At 47.0% G+C, this 16,563-nt stretch overlaps 6 protein-coding genes across 6 annotated transcripts; 3 read left to right on the forward strand and 3 right to left on the reverse strand.

The window, feature by feature from the left end:
- Positions 1–67: 67 nt before the first annotated feature.
- Positions 68–457, reverse strand: N7484_000298 (uncharacterized protein; the record flags this gene model as incomplete). The annotated part of the gene is made up of 1 exon (XM_057110719.1): positions 68–457. One exon carries the CDS (start codon positions 455–457, stop codon positions 68–70), a length of 390 nt encoding a protein of 129 aa, XP_056977945.1.
- Positions 458–1,335: 878 nt separating this feature from the next.
- On the reverse strand, positions 1,336–2,478 carry N7484_000299 (NAD(P)-dependent oxidoreductase; the record flags this gene model as incomplete). Its single annotated transcript, XM_057110720.1, has 5 exons — positions 1,336–1,517; positions 1,573–1,680; positions 1,818–1,942; positions 2,005–2,077; positions 2,136–2,478. 5 exons carry the CDS (start codon positions 2,476–2,478, stop codon positions 1,336–1,338), a joined length of 831 nt encoding a protein of 276 aa, XP_056977946.1.
- Positions 2,479–2,987: 509 nt separating this feature from the next.
- On the forward strand, positions 2,988–4,955 carry N7484_000300 (alpha/beta-hydrolase; the record flags this gene model as incomplete). The annotated part of the gene is made up of 3 exons (XM_057110721.1): positions 2,988–3,756; positions 3,814–4,736; positions 4,797–4,955. The coding sequence occupies 3 exons, from the start codon at positions 2,988–2,990 to the stop codon at positions 4,953–4,955; spliced, it is 1,851 nt and encodes a 616-aa protein (XP_056977947.1).
- A 640-nt stretch (positions 4,956–5,595) lies between these two features.
- On the forward strand, positions 5,596–7,518 carry N7484_000301 (cytochrome P450; the record flags this gene model as incomplete). Its single annotated transcript, XM_057110722.1, has 7 exons — positions 5,596–5,851; positions 5,932–6,244; positions 6,298–6,529; positions 6,590–6,874; positions 6,933–7,046; positions 7,126–7,289; positions 7,362–7,518. 7 exons carry the CDS (start codon positions 5,596–5,598, stop codon positions 7,516–7,518), a joined length of 1,521 nt encoding a protein of 506 aa, XP_056977948.1.
- Positions 7,519–9,022: 1,504 nt separating this feature from the next.
- Positions 9,023–11,013, forward strand: N7484_000302 (uncharacterized protein; the record flags this gene model as incomplete). The annotated part of the gene is made up of 4 exons (XM_057110723.1): positions 9,023–9,508; positions 9,568–9,838; positions 9,939–9,977; positions 10,112–11,013. 4 exons carry the CDS (start codon positions 9,023–9,025, stop codon positions 11,011–11,013), a joined length of 1,698 nt encoding a protein of 565 aa, XP_056977949.1.
- A 943-nt stretch (positions 11,014–11,956) lies between these two features.
- On the reverse strand, positions 11,957–15,235 carry N7484_000303 (NRPS-like enzyme; the record flags this gene model as incomplete). The annotated part of the gene is made up of 3 exons (XM_057110724.1): positions 11,957–12,367; positions 12,428–14,890; positions 14,951–15,235. The coding sequence occupies 3 exons, from the start codon at positions 15,233–15,235 to the stop codon at positions 11,957–11,959; spliced, it is 3,159 nt and encodes a 1,052-aa protein (XP_056977950.1).
- Positions 15,236–16,563: the final 1,328 nt, after the last annotated feature.

The raw sequence follows: 16,563 nt of genomic DNA on the forward strand, positions 1-16,563 counted from the left end.
GACCTTGTAAATTCCATTGTTCGATTTCTCTTAATTGAAGGTCACATTCGTCTCCAAATACTATCCTTCACTCATATGGTAAATACAAAGCGGATTCACTATTCTCATAGATCTCTCTCAACACTGCACGATCAAAGAGCTCGTACAGACCCGGCGGCATCAAGGCTGCGCAATCAACTTGCTTCTTCTCTAGGTCAAATAGCAAGGCCACATGTCCCTGTCGTCCAGGTCCTATCCAATGCACCAAGAATAAGTCAGTGCGAATCTCGCGCTGTTGGTAAGGAAGCGCAAGTATATCCGTTCCATCCGGAAGAGGGGGAACCGTGAAGTAGACTAGTTCTTTGCTGAAACTGATGCGATATTGCGGACCCGTGGGATATTGATACTCGAATGTGCGGCCGACCATACCAGTCGTTTTGGGTCCGCCAACTTTATCGGGAAGATGATCTGGCTGCATCACTATCAGCTTCTGACGTTTGGTTTTTTCGGATGTGTAAATGAGGACAGGCTTTTACATCGGGAACATTTATCGCTACATTATCCGTTGGGGTAGGCATTCTGGGGGTAACGAAGAGTCTTGGAATGATATTGAGCTTAGGTATGGGTGTGTGAACAGGGTTTCGGCGGGTTGGCTGAATAACCTATGCAACACTTTGCAAGTCGTCCGAGGCGTAAGAAGTTTTTCTGATCAAGAAGTTGAGTCAAGACGAGATATTTATAGGTTAAGATTCTTTTAGGCGAACGCAGTCCGTGACATTTACGAAAACATATTCCGCGGGCCAGAGTTCCCCACAATATGTTAGGTCGACCATTTGTCTCTTTTCTAGCATCAGCGCGGGGAAAACTCATGAACTTTTGTAAACAGCGCATTAATCCACCAAATCCCTCAACAAAAACCCACGGTGTGACTTATATGGAGTCAAAGGAGGTCGCCACCCGTGGTACTTTGGAGCTAGTGGCGGGGCCGACAAATTATTGGCAATCATCGGCCCCGCATGCTCACCCCGCACTTAGGACTCACGCGGGCTGTACAGTAGGAAACGGAGAGATGTCCATTAAGGTCGAGCCAAGCAAGGGATCTAAGTACCTTCAGTGGACAAGCATGAGTATCTAAGACAGACTTGCTTCATAATACGGCCGGATAGAGGAGCCGCTAGTGTGCCGGAATTCTTGAGGTAGTCAACGTACATTGATCGCGAAAATAAGATTGATCCCTTCTCTCAAGACGTCATCTTCTAAGGTGTTCCAATTGAATAGAGAACGGGATTGGATACACGGTAAAAAGCAGAGAACTTGATTGAGCACCTGACCCTCAACAAACATACATTCGTAAGGCTACCACTCCTTCAATCCAATTGGTCCCGTACATGTCCAATGCTTGTGGTTCAATTTGTTGTTCTCAACCTCGTCCACAATGGCCACCGCCATATCCTCGTTGTAGATCCCGTTGTCGATTCCATGCTCGGCAGAGCCGGCAGCATTGTCTACGTGTACCTCGTACTTTCCAGTTCGAATTCCTAATGCAATCAAGATATTAGTTTCGTAAGCGCATAAGATCAGAATTTGGATTACCTTTATCACGCAGCTGCCATGGGGGTGATAGAAAGCTCCATTTTGTCTCCAGGACGCCTTCCCACATGGTCAGCGCTGCACGAGAACAAAAGATAAGACCAAGTGGACCTGGATCGGTTAGCTTCGTTTGGGCCGACCGCAAGAACCAGTTCGCGAAGGGTCTGAATAACCAAGAGAACCCTGTTCGTAGTAAGGCTTGTTAGGAACATTCTTCATTGGAAGCAATGAAATATGGAGGCACCTACAGCCAGGATTCTCGCGGTTTGATCTTGCCCATTTGAACGTGCGAATGAAAGTACCAAACGCTCGCTGTCCGTGATCATGCATGCGTGTAGACATGTAGTCCAGATGGACATCGGGCCATGCATACCTATAGCTGGTTGATAACGCCTCTCAACAAGATAATAATAACGTTCATCTGCCTGAACTCACCAGTGCTTGAATGCAAAGCTTTCATCATCACACAATTGGACACCATTCTTGTAATAGAGCGATCCAGCGCCACCTGTGTAGATACTTAGAACCAGGATCAAACTTTACGGAGCAGGATCAGACAGTCATACCAATGATAATGAAAGGACCGCGATAAGTCGATCTGAGGATAGCCATCTTGATATTACCATGGCCTTCCACGCCCACAGTGTACACGGCGTCGAAATCGGTCAATGGGGGAGCAAACGCGGAGACGACTGCATCAAAGCCACCATCGGATAAAATCTTACTCAGGCCTCTGATGTCGCTGAAGTCGCATGGAATGCCGCCGTACTCTCCAGACTTCGGCCATGTCTTAGGAGGCGACCGAGAAATTCCAACCACACTGTGGCCTCTGGACAGGAGTTCATCCACAACGCATGATCCACATTGCCCTTTGGGGCCCAGAATAGCAACTCTGAGGCTTTCTGACATGACGAAGAATCACGTTATTTCTACTAGAATGCGATAATTGCAACACTTTCCAAGTAAGAAATTGTGAAAATCAAGGATGATATTGGAATTCAGAAAAAAAGGTCTTCAATTTATGACTTTATCGATTCATTCGTCGAGTCGGTAGCTCTTCGCCCGGGCCCATTTTTTTTACAATCTCATTGATTCCATTGTACTTGGCCCATGACCCCGCGAACTCGGATGCATCGGATCAACCCCTGGAAACCACTGTCCCCGCCAATATACCCCGTCGGAGCCCCACTTGCATCTGGGATCGACAGAGATGACTGAGCTCTATTGGTGGCGGACGGGGGACTTGATTTCGACGTTACGAATTGACTATTCGTGGATTGCAGCTCTGACCTGGGAACCGTGTCCTCTCTCTGACATTTAATATCATTATATATTCATTTTCTGATGGTCCTATCCTTCTCTAATCATTTCATACGCTCGACTTATCTTCCTCAATTTTGCACCCCATCAGCCACATGATGGCAGAAATCCAACCCCATGCCGACTTCCTAGTGTCATGTCAGGAAAACAGGAAAAGAGCAAAGAATTATGTTCACTTCTGTTCCCCTTTGGCTCCAGAAGACCCCAAAGCGCGCTTCCCCGGTTTCCGCCAAGGGCTTACCACCTTCAACGCTGGGCAGCAAGTGGAAAAAGGTGCCAAGCCCTTACCGGTTGACATCCTCATGCACGAAAGCATGCCTGTGGTTCTTTCCGATGGTACTAAACTGTATTGCGATATCTTCTTCCCGGCTGGGTATGAGAACCTCCAAATCGTGGATAAGAACAAGATGATCCCCGCTTTAGTTGCCTGGAGTCCATATAGCAAGCAGAAGGGCGGAACGCTCTTGGATGACTTTCCGTTTCGTGCCGGTGTACCCAAACATTGGCTGTCAGGTCTTCACAAATGGGAAGGGCCTGATCCTGGATTCTGGTGTGCGGAAGGATACGCAATTGTCAATGTTGACACACGTGGCGCTTACACTTCCGAGGGAGATCTCGAGATAATGGGTCATCAGGAGGCTCAGGATGGAGCAGAGTTTGTGACTTGGTTATCTGAGCAGCCTTGGTGTAACGGCAAGGTCGGGCTCACCGGCAACAGTTGGTTAGCCATGTCTCAGTGGAAGATCGGAAGTCTGCGGCCGAAAGGCCTGGAAGCTCTCGCGCCGTGGGAGGGAATACAGGATTTCTACCGTGAAAACACCTGTCAAGGTGGCATTCCTTCCGTGGAATTTCATAATTCAGTTGTCGGTAATAATATCCCACATTTGCCCTAGTTTATGTGTAAAAATTGCTGACAATTGACAGAGACTCTCGCTAGCTACGGGAAGATGGAGGACCTACCTGCGGTTCTGAATAAATATCCCCTTTACAACGAATATTGGGAAGATAAGAGAGCCAAATGCGAGCAAATCAACGTTCCCGCGTACGTGGTCGGCTCATGGACGAATCCAGTTCACACCCCGGGAACCATGAGAGCTTATCGATCCATCCCTGAATCCGTTCCCAAGTGGCTCCGGGTGCACAACTCGCAAGAATGGCCAGACTACTACGCAGATTCCAGCTGCCGTGACCTGAAGCGATTCTTCGATTGCTTCCTTAAAGGCCATGTGGAAAACGGCTGGCTCGACACGCCTAAGATCCGACTCACCGTTTTGAATTTCGGTCTGGATGGCTTGGATGACACCTTGAATCGGGCAGAGACTGCTTGGCCACTGGCGCGAACCAAGTATCAAAAGATATATTTGACACCCGATGGAAATATGAGTCCATCACCTTCAGCTCAGCCGGGTCAAGTCTCATATGACTCCAAAAATGGAAAGACAACGTTCCGGTATCACATACCTCATGACATGGAGACTACAGGGTACTTTATTGCTCGCCTCGCAGTTTCATGTCTATCCAGTGATGATATGGACCTGTTTGCTCAGGTTTGCTGTCTTCGCGGACGCTCTGCATACAAACAGGGCGTTCTCACTATTCGACCTGACAATATGATGGTGATCAAGTTGTTGAAGTTGCTGCATGACTGGCAGGTCGGTCTTCAGGGAGTCGGTATGTTGTTCCATTGGGGACCAGCCGGCCAGCTCCGGGTCAGTCATGCCCATCAACTGAGTGAACATGCTACCTCTTTTGAGCCGATTTATGCGCATACCGAGCGCATTCCATTGACTGAAGGCGAGGTTCGCGTTGTGGAGATTCCACTCCGTCCTTATGGAATGTATTGGAGGGTACGTATACGCTAAAGTGAACTGCGTCATCTTGTGAATAGACCGCTAACTGCCCTTTAGAAAGATGACATTATGGAGCTTACCATTGCCGGGAATCCGGTCATACCATTTCCGATTCCAGGTGTCAAGCCTTTGCAGGGAGCCAATACTGGAACTCACTTCATTCATTGCCTTGATAGAGGGGATGATAGTTCATGTCTTGTTGTACCATGTATTTAGTACAGGATATCGCTTAGTTTGACAAAATGTATTAAAATTCAATCTGAAGACATGTGAATATGCAGCAGAAAATACCCTCGTTATTTTACGACCGCAGTTCAGAGGCTTCAGATCGTATTCAAGGTAGACTGTGTGACCCAAAGAATAGTACCACCAGTGTGAATGAAAAATCACTAGTCCCCATTCGCCTTCTTTCATTGTCCACTTTCCATACCTAGCTCCACACAGCGATTGTGCGCCTGGATGACGGATTTAAAGATTCTTCAAATTAAGGTCAATTGTTATGATCTGCATATCTTTTTATTGTCTTCGTTTTTAGAACATTCCGCATCGGGTAGGACGGCTACCCGACTGAAGACTTTGCCGACGGGGCCGACGGGGCCGAAGGAGCAATCTGATTTACCCTCATTGCGTGTGTTGATTGGCAGATTATCCAATTATCTTCTTCAGAGGGCTTCTGGACCAGCACCAGACCTGTGGACAACGTATCGCATTGGACTATCCTGCAGCAGGGCAAATGACAAAAATATCTCTTCTAATAGGCCACCAGAATCGGTACCATAAAAGCAGCATGTTTTCTGCCCTGTTCACTGTTCTATTCATCTCACGAACGTTTCCATTCAGAGTCTAGTGCGACAAAATGGCCAAGCAGATGACTTTGCCATTCTCGTGGGGTGCTTCCGATGTGGGATTTCCAGAAATGGCCACTGGTCTAGCTTTGGTCATCTTTGTGGCGCTCATCGCTAAGCTTGCACTTCGGACATACCGCATACACATGCATCCTCTGACTTCTTTCAAAGGACTTCCAGAGGCATGCACTTCAGAAAACTGGCTTTACAAGGTTACAAAAAGTGGAAGAGCAGAAGAAACATTCGAAACTCTTCATGAAAAGTACAGTATGTATTCAACTGGTGATCTATCGAACAGGCAAGGGCCATGAAGTGGCATAGTTACTAATTTTTCAAATAAAATATAGACACCAAAGCTCTTCGGATTGGACCCAATGAGCTTCACATTACCGATATCGAGCTGTACAAAGTGATCTACAATCAGTCAAAGCCATTTCTCAAACATGCGGCATTTTACGATGGATTCAACACACCGCACACTGTTTTCGCCGAGCTTGAGCCTCACCTACACAAGGAGCGCCGACGCATGCTGAACCCTTTGTTCTCTAAAGTTGGTGTTTACAAGCTGGAACCTCTCATTTGTCAGAAAATCCATTTGCTATCCGCTAAAATCAATCGACTTTGTACAACTAAGAAAATTGATGTTTACAACGCAGTTCGGTGAGTCTCTAGTACTCAGCACTACTCAGCAATACTCTAACACCTCGTGACAGCCTCTTAACCACTGAAATTATCACAGAATTCGCCTTCGCGAAATCGGCTAACCTCATCGAAGAGAAGAGTGATGAACTAGACTCATGGTTCCTTGACGCTTTCGATGTTGGCTCTCAAAGTATTGTAGACTTACAGTATAATGCAGTGCTCCGACAAATCGTGAAGATTCTACCAACGGGTGCTGTCAAGATTCTGAACCCCAAGCTCCGCTCTATTCTAGACCTTCAAGAGGTATGGTACACCAGGAACTCCATTCAAGTTCAATCAGTAATACTGACATCTCAATTCAAGTTTACGGCAAGCTGCATGCGATACTGGCAAACATCTTCCGAGACATCCCCTTACCCTGTTATCTTCGATAGCCTGAAGTCGATCTCGAATGATGCCAAGGTTTCTGAAGCGATGGACATTCTTATCGCCGGTGCTGATACGACCGCATCTACTCTTACAACTGGATTCATTCACATTCTTTCCAATGACAAAATCAAAAGACGTCTTGTGCAGGCCATTGATGAGGCCATGCCGGAAACTGGAACCCTGATCTCACTTCAAGCCTTGGAGAAAGTGGAATACTTGGTATGTTAATATTCCATGGGCAGTGAACTCAACAAGAAACCTACTGACAGTTCGCAAGGCGGCTTGTGTTAAAGAGTCAATCAGAGTTGGAATGGCTGTACCAGGTCGTCTTCCTCGCGTTGTCCCCAACGGGGACCCATTCGTTGTTGAAGGCAAAGTCGTGCCTCCAGGTGTAAGTTTCATCGCCCATGGAACAAACCTTGTCTCTGCCATTGAGATGGCGCTAACGAGATACCTCCTTCAACTTATAGACAATTGTTGGCATGTCAACATACACCATGCACACTTCTGTGGATGCGTGGGGACCTGACGCCCGGGAGTTCAACCCGGACCGTTGGATTGGACCAGAATCCAAAGGCTTGGAACAGTGGATGTGCACATTTTCCAAGGGCGCAAGAATGTGTCTCGGACAGAAGTGAGTCTTGGAGACCTTGAATCCCTTTATAACCATTATTTGTTACATCTACTCACATCGTTGTCGTTACAGTGTCGCACCTGCTGAAATCACGCTCACATTTGCTTACCTATTCCGCAACTACGAACTGAGTCTTCCCAAAGAACACGTCAAGCCTGATGCCCTTGACCATTTCACCTTGGCCTACCAGAAGCCCGGACTACCTGTCGAATTCAAGCCTCGTCAGTAAAAGGATCTGGGGACCCGGTAACAAACAAGATACGTTTCAGCCTATCGTGCAGGGCTGTGTCTTCAAATTCGTGCACTAATTTCGGGATTATTTTCCGAGAGAGATCCGAAGGTCCATGACGGCTTTTGCAAGAATTCTTTGACGGAACTTCTTGGACGCACCAGGTGCATGTGTACATAAATTTAGCTACTCAGCCCATCTATAAATGTGATTCTATAGGCAAAATTGAACGTCGACAAACACCTATACTTTTTCGAAGGACAAACTCAATATGTAGTCAAGCCCTGTAAATCCCCCACGGCACCACATTGTGGGGTCAGCCGAGTAAATTCACATAGACAATATGAATTGAGAGGTACAGACGTTGGGAGACATAAATTTCTTCTTCATAACCTTGTCCAATGATGCCGGCGCGGCGTTAGAAGGGTTGGGAAGCACTGAAAGCTGTTACACGAGGTAAACGTGACGAACAAACAGACTTGAACTGAAGCTTACGTTCATGGAACAGAGATGATGGAAGTGATGTACCGACTGCCCGTCAGGGAGCGAAGTGGGACCGTTCCCCGCTTTTGTGTCATGTGATCTGCAAGTTCCGCTGACTCCGCATGTTCGCTCTTCAAGATGTTTTAACTCGCGTCAAGCTCCATGTACACTGGCCTGCTTCCTCACAATGGCAAATCTACCTCAAGGGTCTCAAACATCTTATCAACATGATGTATCATATCTTTACTCACCCCCAAGCATCAATGAGATCTCCTCTCCACCGAGAAGGTACAATTGCAACGTCTGCTCTACGTCCTTCAGGCGACGTGAGCACTTTGAGCGTCATCTCCAGAGCCATTCTAGGAAGAAGGATTTCAAATGTGATGTCTGTGACAAACGATTCACGAGGAGGTACGCTTTTCGCAAATGCGAACCTCTGCAGATGAAATAACCTTTTTTCTTCAGAGATACATTGCAACGCCATTCAGCAACTCACGGACAGGTAGCAACAAAAGTCCAAAAGTCATTGCCGAGAGCACCATGTGCTTGTCTCAATTGTGTCAAATCAAAACAGCGCTGTTCTGGATTTCATCCATGTGATCGCTGCAATCATAAAAATTGGCTTTGCCAGTTCCCAAGGGGCTCCAGGGAAGTGGGGCCGCAAGAACATGAAATCATTCCGGGCACCATTGAACAAAGAACGATTGATCCAAATGACCGAATATTGAGAGCACATGATGTTTGTGAGCCATCTCTTGCATCCGGGATCTCCCCTATAAACACAAGTTATTCGGATCCCAAAGGTCTAGGCAGCGCCACCTTTCCGGGTGGGGCATATGCAGACCCTGCTGTCTCAAATCATTTTGAGCAAACAGCACAATGCAATGATGTCGCTTCTATTTTTGAATCATTTCTACTTTGGCCTCTGGATGATACCTTCGAGAATTACACTATGTCTGGCGACCATTCCAGTCTTCAACCGACTTCTGTACTTGCAGGGACAATTACGCAACCGCCATCAATGTCACATGGAGCTGAGCTGGGAGTGGAGCTGTCAACTGCTTCTCAAGACGTCTCAAGACATTCTAGTGCAGTTCCTAGGCCTCTCTCTAAAGGCCAGCCGAATGATTATGTGCAAGGAATCAACCTCACAGAGGAAGACCAGGACATTTTAATATCTGAGGACTACGCACATGTCCCTAGACCTTCAAATGAAACATATGGAAGCATATGTGCTCTGTTTGCTGAAGTCAGTCGGTCTTCACCAGAAGCATCTCTCCCAAGACTCCACTCTTTGGAAATTCTCCATATATGCACGCAGCTTTACTTTGAACATTTTCACCCGAGCTTCCCAATTATCCACCAAAGTACATTTGGAGCTCGAAGCTCTTCATGGTTGCTTTACCTAGCAATAGCCGCCATCGGCAGTCAGTACTCGCGACTGTCAATCCGGGCCAAAGTATTCTCTGATTTAGTGAAGGTCATCCGAGTGTCCTTGCTCCGAAAGGTATGTCGTCAAATTGTCTTTAATACAGCCCATTGTGCTATGCTAAATTACAACAATAGCTCAATTACGCGTTGTCAATGCAAAATGATCTTGAACTATCCCAGGCGACTCTTCTATTCAACTTCGCCCTTCTTTTCGGTGGAACACGAGAGGGTATGATGCATTTGCAATACCAACGGCATGTGCTGATCACGATGTGTCGCCCTCTTCTGGTTCCAGGTATTCTCTTCGCAAAGAGCTGGATCTTGTCAAATGCTAGTATCCCGAACGCAGATTGGAGTAGATGGGTTGCGACAGAGTCTTGGAAGCGAGTCATTTACTTTACATGGTGTAAGTCCTTTTTATTTAAAAACAATGTTGCCTATGTTCCGTGCCTCATAACTGATTTAAAACTCGAAAGTAATGGAATGCTGTCAATTGATCTTGTTAGATCTCCCAACTATCATTGCGGTTGGTGACCTGCATATCAGTATGCCGTGTCATGATGACCTATGGCGGTGTAAGAGCTCTCATGACTGGGAGCGGCTTAGAGCCCTGCAGAGAAGTAAATCATCACATCCAACAGGGTTGAGACAAATCCCATATCTGACAAGGATCGATCAGATGCCGAAGAATGTCTCGGAACACTTTCCCTACTCAAAACAGACGTTATTGATCACGATCGCATCGCCCGGTTAAGCGACCCGGCACTTTGGATATCGACAGTTTCAGTATATGTTGCTGAAAGGCAGGCCTCTGAGCAGCATTCACTGAAATCATTATTTGGCGCGCATCATATAACAAACCACAGGATTGTGGATTATACAGAAAGGCCACACGCTGCCGAGCCCGAAGAAGATAGCGTTGATGCCATTCTCGGACGATTCCAACAGGCTGTTACCGAACACCGCTACGACTCACCTATCTGTCTGATTATTGCAAAATTCTCTCTCATCCTGAGGCTCTTACGCTTCATCAAATATCGGCCATTGTACCTCTCTTCGGGGTGGATGGCCCAAAGCGAGGAAGTTCGTGCCGCCTGGCAACATATCGAAGACCTACTACATACGAGCCCGAATAAAGCTCGTCAGGGCCTTTTGCATGCTACTCAACTGTTCCGCATAATTCGCTCTCAGCATCAATTCGACCCTTTCGACTCATTCCTTCTGCTGATGGTCACTCTATACATCTGGAATTACGATAAATACGTAATCCCACGGTCCCATCTGAATGGGGGTCAGGAGGAAATCTTCCGAATCGACCAAACTATGGACGCAGATTTACAGGAAAAGTGGATATTGGGCACATTTCAAACCCGCAAGAAAATTCATATTACTGGGATTGGTATCCTCAATGGCCAGGATAGCATGTCCCGCACCCTCAAAGAAGCCATGAGAATCCTAAGTCATGACAAAGCTTGGTCCCGCCAGGCAGATGCTATCAAACGCTCACTGCACCAAATATTGAAAGGGGGTGCCCCGTCATTTGCCGACAACGAAACGGTGACTAATGAAAATGTCACTTGAAAGGGTGATCTTTAAAAATACCAACAATGAGCGGACTTCTTGGTAACCCATTATTGCTCGACACACTTCCATATCAAGAATATATTTGTAGTGGTTTTCACAAAGCTGGCCAGCATGCAGACATTACCCATGTCCAGTCGTATTCTACTCCTCATTATGCGGCGTGTGGGTTCCTACTCGCACTGGTTGCTGTCGCATGCTTCGAAGCTACATGAGTTCTACATCATCCCGCCCCGCAATGCCATCTTCACCTTTAGGCTTTCGGGGTTAGGAATTGGAATCGGAAACGGCTTTATAACGTATTTCCCAAGCAAGCCGAACGCCCGGTCGGCCCGGACACCCCAAAACACATAGTAAATGCGATAAATTACAACTTGATATCTCAACAACCAGACATTATCTTATATTCTCCTTTTAAACAAATGTTCCTTATACTACCCTCTATCTTACCCCGGATTTGATTAAATTCTTTCAGTGGTTGAGTTAGAGATATATATTTAGACCTTAAGTAGCCGAATCACAGCGTATTTTATGGTAACATTGTAGAATCCTCAACTAAAGGACTCAAAAATCCAAAGCTAAACTATGCCTATCCTAAGGAAATAGTATCTAAAATCTAATAAGATTTTCATGCGTGGTTGTTGAAATATCAAGTTGTAATTTATCGCATTTACTATGTGTTTTGGGGTGTCCGGGCCGACCGGGCGTCCGGGTTGCTTGGGAAATACGTTATGAGTTCCGCTTAGTCATGATGAGGAACACCTTATTTCCCCACTGCGGGGCCGACGGGGCCGACGGGGTGCAGATCATTTCTATAAACATACTCCAATTTCTCTATCGTCGCAGAGTAGATGGGAAAAAAATAATTTCAAGTTCCTCCCATTTTCCACCGGGCTGGGATATATTCGAACGACGGCAGTTGGACTAATGATGTAATACGACCTCAAATTGCCAATTCCGGGATCACTTCCTTCCACTGTCGTAGCCACGTCTCCATGAGCCTCTCGTCAACAGGACCCATTTCGCGCAAACTAAGAGAGGCCGCTTGAGTATTTGCAACGTCCATGCTTGGCATCGGGTAGCTTTGCCGAGTGACGAGCATTCGGAAGAAATCCAATAGTCCTGCAGCAGGGAGCTTATGGAGATCAACATCCCCACTGCTGACCAGATGCTCTAGACTCTGGACCCATTCTTCAAGAGAGACAATGCTGGCACCGCATGCCTTGGCTACCAGTCCAGTAAGTGATTCCCACTGTGCTATCTTTGGGTTTGTGATATGGTAGATGGCCAATGCAGAGGAAGTTTGGTCACGGCGATTCCTGACAATTTCCGTCATTATACGAGCGGCGACATCCTAGAACTTGTCAGTTATCTTCTATAGATTCCTTTCTTTTACCTTCAAGCGGTTACGTACAATCGGAAGCCAGTCCACCTGAAATGGGCCCAAGCTATCAGGTAGCTTGCGCATAGTTTGCGACGACCACACCAAAGACGGGAGCCAATCGCGCATGTTCCACATTCCCGCCTCGGGGTTAGATGGTCCACCAAGCTGACCAACGCGATGGATTGCAATTTGCGATCTGTTGCGCTCGGACGCAATTTGGCAGAGATTTTCGCCGACATATTTCGACTCTCCATACCCCTGCCGAAGTGGCCCCGTCATTTGCGGCAAACCCTCTGGAATGGGCGATCCCGAAGGCATGGGCTGGCCCAGGACGGTTGAGACAGAGGAGACGAAATGGAAATTAGCATTGTGAGAGGAGTTTTCAATCAGTTTCAATAGTCGTCGAACCCCGATGATGTGTGTCTCAAAATTAGCGATTGGCTGGTTGAAGTTCACAAGCCAGGAATTGTGCATGACAATGTCGACATTTTGCTCGAGAAAGTCGTATTTTTCTGGTGTCAGACCGAGATATTCTTCACCTAGGCTGCTCAGCCAGAACTGTACGCGAGAAGTCTCTGTTAACCAAGTGCTGGAGAGCTGCTTCTTTTCGAAGCTCATGACTTGTCGCTCTGCTGCGTCGGCGGACCGATTTAAACAATATATCTGCGTGATTGATGGATCCTTCAATAGCATGTCGAGGATGTAGCTACCCAGCTCACCAGTTGAGCCTGTCAGGACTACCGTCAATCCACCCGATCCAAGGAATTGTGCTTGCTGCCAGATTGACTTTATCAAAGTATCCTCCCGTGACGAAATACTTGGTTTGGTTGAGTCACTTTCAGGTTCAGATCCGTGAATGCGCTTATATAGAGTTTGGGCTAGCAGCGGGATTGTCTCTAAGTCGTAAACCATCGCGCTAGTCCAGTTGTCATTCTTCTGATTGACATGCAGCTTATCTTCGGCAAGTTGCAAAACTTGAACAAGCCGGACAGTCTGAAGCGAATCCATACCTAGAGCGGCCAGATCGGTATTAGAGCCGATAGCGTCTTGAGCAAGTATCTGCGCAATCTGGTCTTGAATCCATTCGCGAATTTCGGAAAGCTGAGTTCCCGGAACTTCTTCAACATGCTTAGAAGATTGCGCATTGGTCCCCTCCGGATGGTAAAGGCCGTCTAAGACGGTCTCGTACGTTTTGGCAATATCGCGTCGCCGGAGCGTTCCTTTTGGAGATAAAGTAAAAGGTCTGTCTTGAGAGCTGAATGCAATGTGACTTTCAAGGACTTTCCCATGGGCTGGTAAAAGTTCATTCCCTTGTTCAACAACAGGCCAGATTGTTCGCTTCAGCTCATTGGGTGTCCAAGAAGGAGGCAATTCTTCCCAATTCAGCTCTATCAACAAGGCCGCCTGAAAACGATCCCGACCGAATATGGCGGCATGTCTCACAAACGTATGAGACTCAATCAGCTTCTCTGCCTCAATGGGGTTGAATTTCTCCCCATTACTCAGGACAAGAATATCGTCTCCTCGACCATCGTACTTCCAAAGTCCAGGCTTAGAGGGATGAGGGCGAAAGAGATCACCGGTTCGATATTCGTCTAGGTGTGGATGCGAGTGGAAGATACCGTGAAAATAAAGTTGCTTTGGCCTTGGTAAGACCAACTCCCACAAACCTTCCCCTGTATCCTCCATGCGAAGTTCAAATGCTGGATTCCACTCATGATAAGACCAGTCCGCAGGATCAACACAGAGCAACGCGGGGGTATAGGCAGTCTCGCTGCTTCCAATTATAGTTTGGAGTCTGAGAACTGATGTTAGCTTCTCCCCTGTTGCCTGTCCCATCGGTGCCCCACCGTAATTTACGGCAGAAAGCTTCTTTAGTGCTCGAAGCCCTTCTTCAGAGCCCGCGAGCTCTTCGAGGGCGTATGGATTAAAGAGACCCCAAGTGGGAGCATAATCCATGTTCATGATCCGAGTGAACAATTTCGTGGTTAACGGACGGTCCGGCGTAAGCAAGAATGGAGTTTGGTAAAAGAGACACTCGGAAATACAAACAAGACCCATGAAATGGAAGAATGGGCTATAGTAGAAGCGTAGTTTTCCTTGCTGAAGGTGAAACATAAAACAAGATTGACGTCCTGAAGGCACAGGAAGCGCCCTCAAGTTGTCTAGAGTAGCGAGATAGCCATGAGTCACGGTAATAGGCTTAGGATTTCCTGTAGTGCCAGAACTATGAATTATGACAGCAGGAAGGTCTTCAACATCCGCGAACTGTACACTGTGGGGGCACGGTGGAACTGGACTAGATGAGAAAACATCCCACATCGAGTCAATCTTCCATCGGTCAAACGGAACATCGGAAGAGTTGGCCTCGAGGTCATCGACTTGATGTTGCAGCTGTGCTTTTTCAATCCCATCCACTAGGATAGAGCACTTCGTAGACTGTAGAAGATGTCGCTGGGCTTCTTGAGAGTTCCGGGTCGAGAGTAGCAAAGTCTAATACATGCGGTCAGATGTTGGGATACACACAAAGCATTTTGCGAGGTGTAATCCTACCGCGTGTCCTAATTTCATACATGCTAGTATGAATGCTCCATATCTCAAATCATTGGTACCAATGTAAGCCAAAACTTGTTGCTCCTTCTGCCCACCCAGCTTGTGGTCGATCCACCAAGCCAATCGGTCAACGGCTTGAGCAAATTGCTGGACAGAGATATGGCACCAATCATTGTCGCTGGCTTGTGAGGTGGGATGGATGCAATACAACGAAGAAGGTGACTTTTGTGCCAAATCATCCAAGATTTGCGTTAGAAGCCGGCCCTGAATTCCAGCTGAGCCCATACTGAAAGGTATATGACAGAGTGAGAAAAGGATGTGAGGGGGAAATCTGAATTAGTGATTGATGCGAAAGATTTATTTCGTTCTGCCTGTCTGCGACGCATTTGAGTAAGTAATTCGACGTTCGAATGGAGGGCTCATATAGTTCCACAGGGGGATACCAATCTGGATTAATGCAGTGAGATGTGAGCAGCGGCGCTGATCCCTTTCAAATTTGCTATTCGTTGCATTAGCGTGAATCTGGAAGAGAATAGAACCAGGGTTGAGTGTATGTAGATAAGTGGCGCATTTCGCATCATATCTGTACGCTTTTGCAGATCTTGTACTACCCTTTGTGACAGAGGAAATCTCCCGATTCAGACAGCGAAAACTCTCCTGTTCCATTTTAGGCAGTGATAGTCGTTCGCGACATCTGGTTATATCGTGCCACAGCGAGCTTTGTGGATGCCAGTATTATTACACATTGTGATCAATGTTACTTTGGAAATCAACGTATTCTACCTATTTCGTACGCATCGAGTCATGGTGAGGCAATGACACCTTATGGACAAAGCTACAGCAGGTAGAGTAGATTTAACGGCCATTACTCAGCACATTATATCGCCTATAGCTTCACAACATTAAGATCTTCTGCAGGCCGCATCAATAATGAATTTGACCGCACCAGCATGGTTAATAAATGGCTAGTTGATTCTGTGCAATAACTCACTCCATAGCAGACAATATCTGGCGTATCTCTGGTCTGGATCGCGGGAAATTTTGTCCCACGGTGTGCCCGAGCACTCGATTCCAAGGTTCAAAACTTATCAACCAACAATTCACAGGTGCACATCGTGGGAGGCTCATTTATTCCTCGAATATGAACTGTTGGAACTGCAAGGTGGATTTGGCACAGCTCTAGATGCAGCATGAACCGAACCTCTGACAATGGCCGATCCAAATAATAGCTGCACGGCTCATGCGTGATCGGTTTGATGGCGTCCAGTAAGGCCGTAACTGAGGTTATAGCAGCGCGGGAGTCACTAGGGAGCTTTGCGATTTCTGTGTCTCGGCAGGATCGAATGCGTGCCTCGTCTTGCGAAGTGGGCGCAGCAAACGCTGCTGATACTCAGGATTGGTTGCCAAGGGTGCTGCCGTGGAGCAGATCATGACGAATTGAAGAGAAAGCCTCTTATTTCGGACAAACCATCTTCTGTTCAGTAAGATACACGACGAGAATAGATGCACCCTGACTGAAGCCAATTGCACCAATCAAAGGACCGTTTTGGGAAATCATCTCTCCCAAGAGAGCAGTTGTTGCATATTCGATACGGCTCGGGAGACTTGGTTTC

Source organism: Penicillium longicatenatum (assembly GCF_028827895.1).
Source record: "Penicillium longicatenatum strain IBT 33135 chromosome Unknown contig_11_segment0_segment0, whole genome shotgun sequence".
Classification (NCBI taxonomy): Eukaryota; Fungi; Ascomycota; class Eurotiomycetes; order Eurotiales; family Aspergillaceae; genus Penicillium; species Penicillium longicatenatum.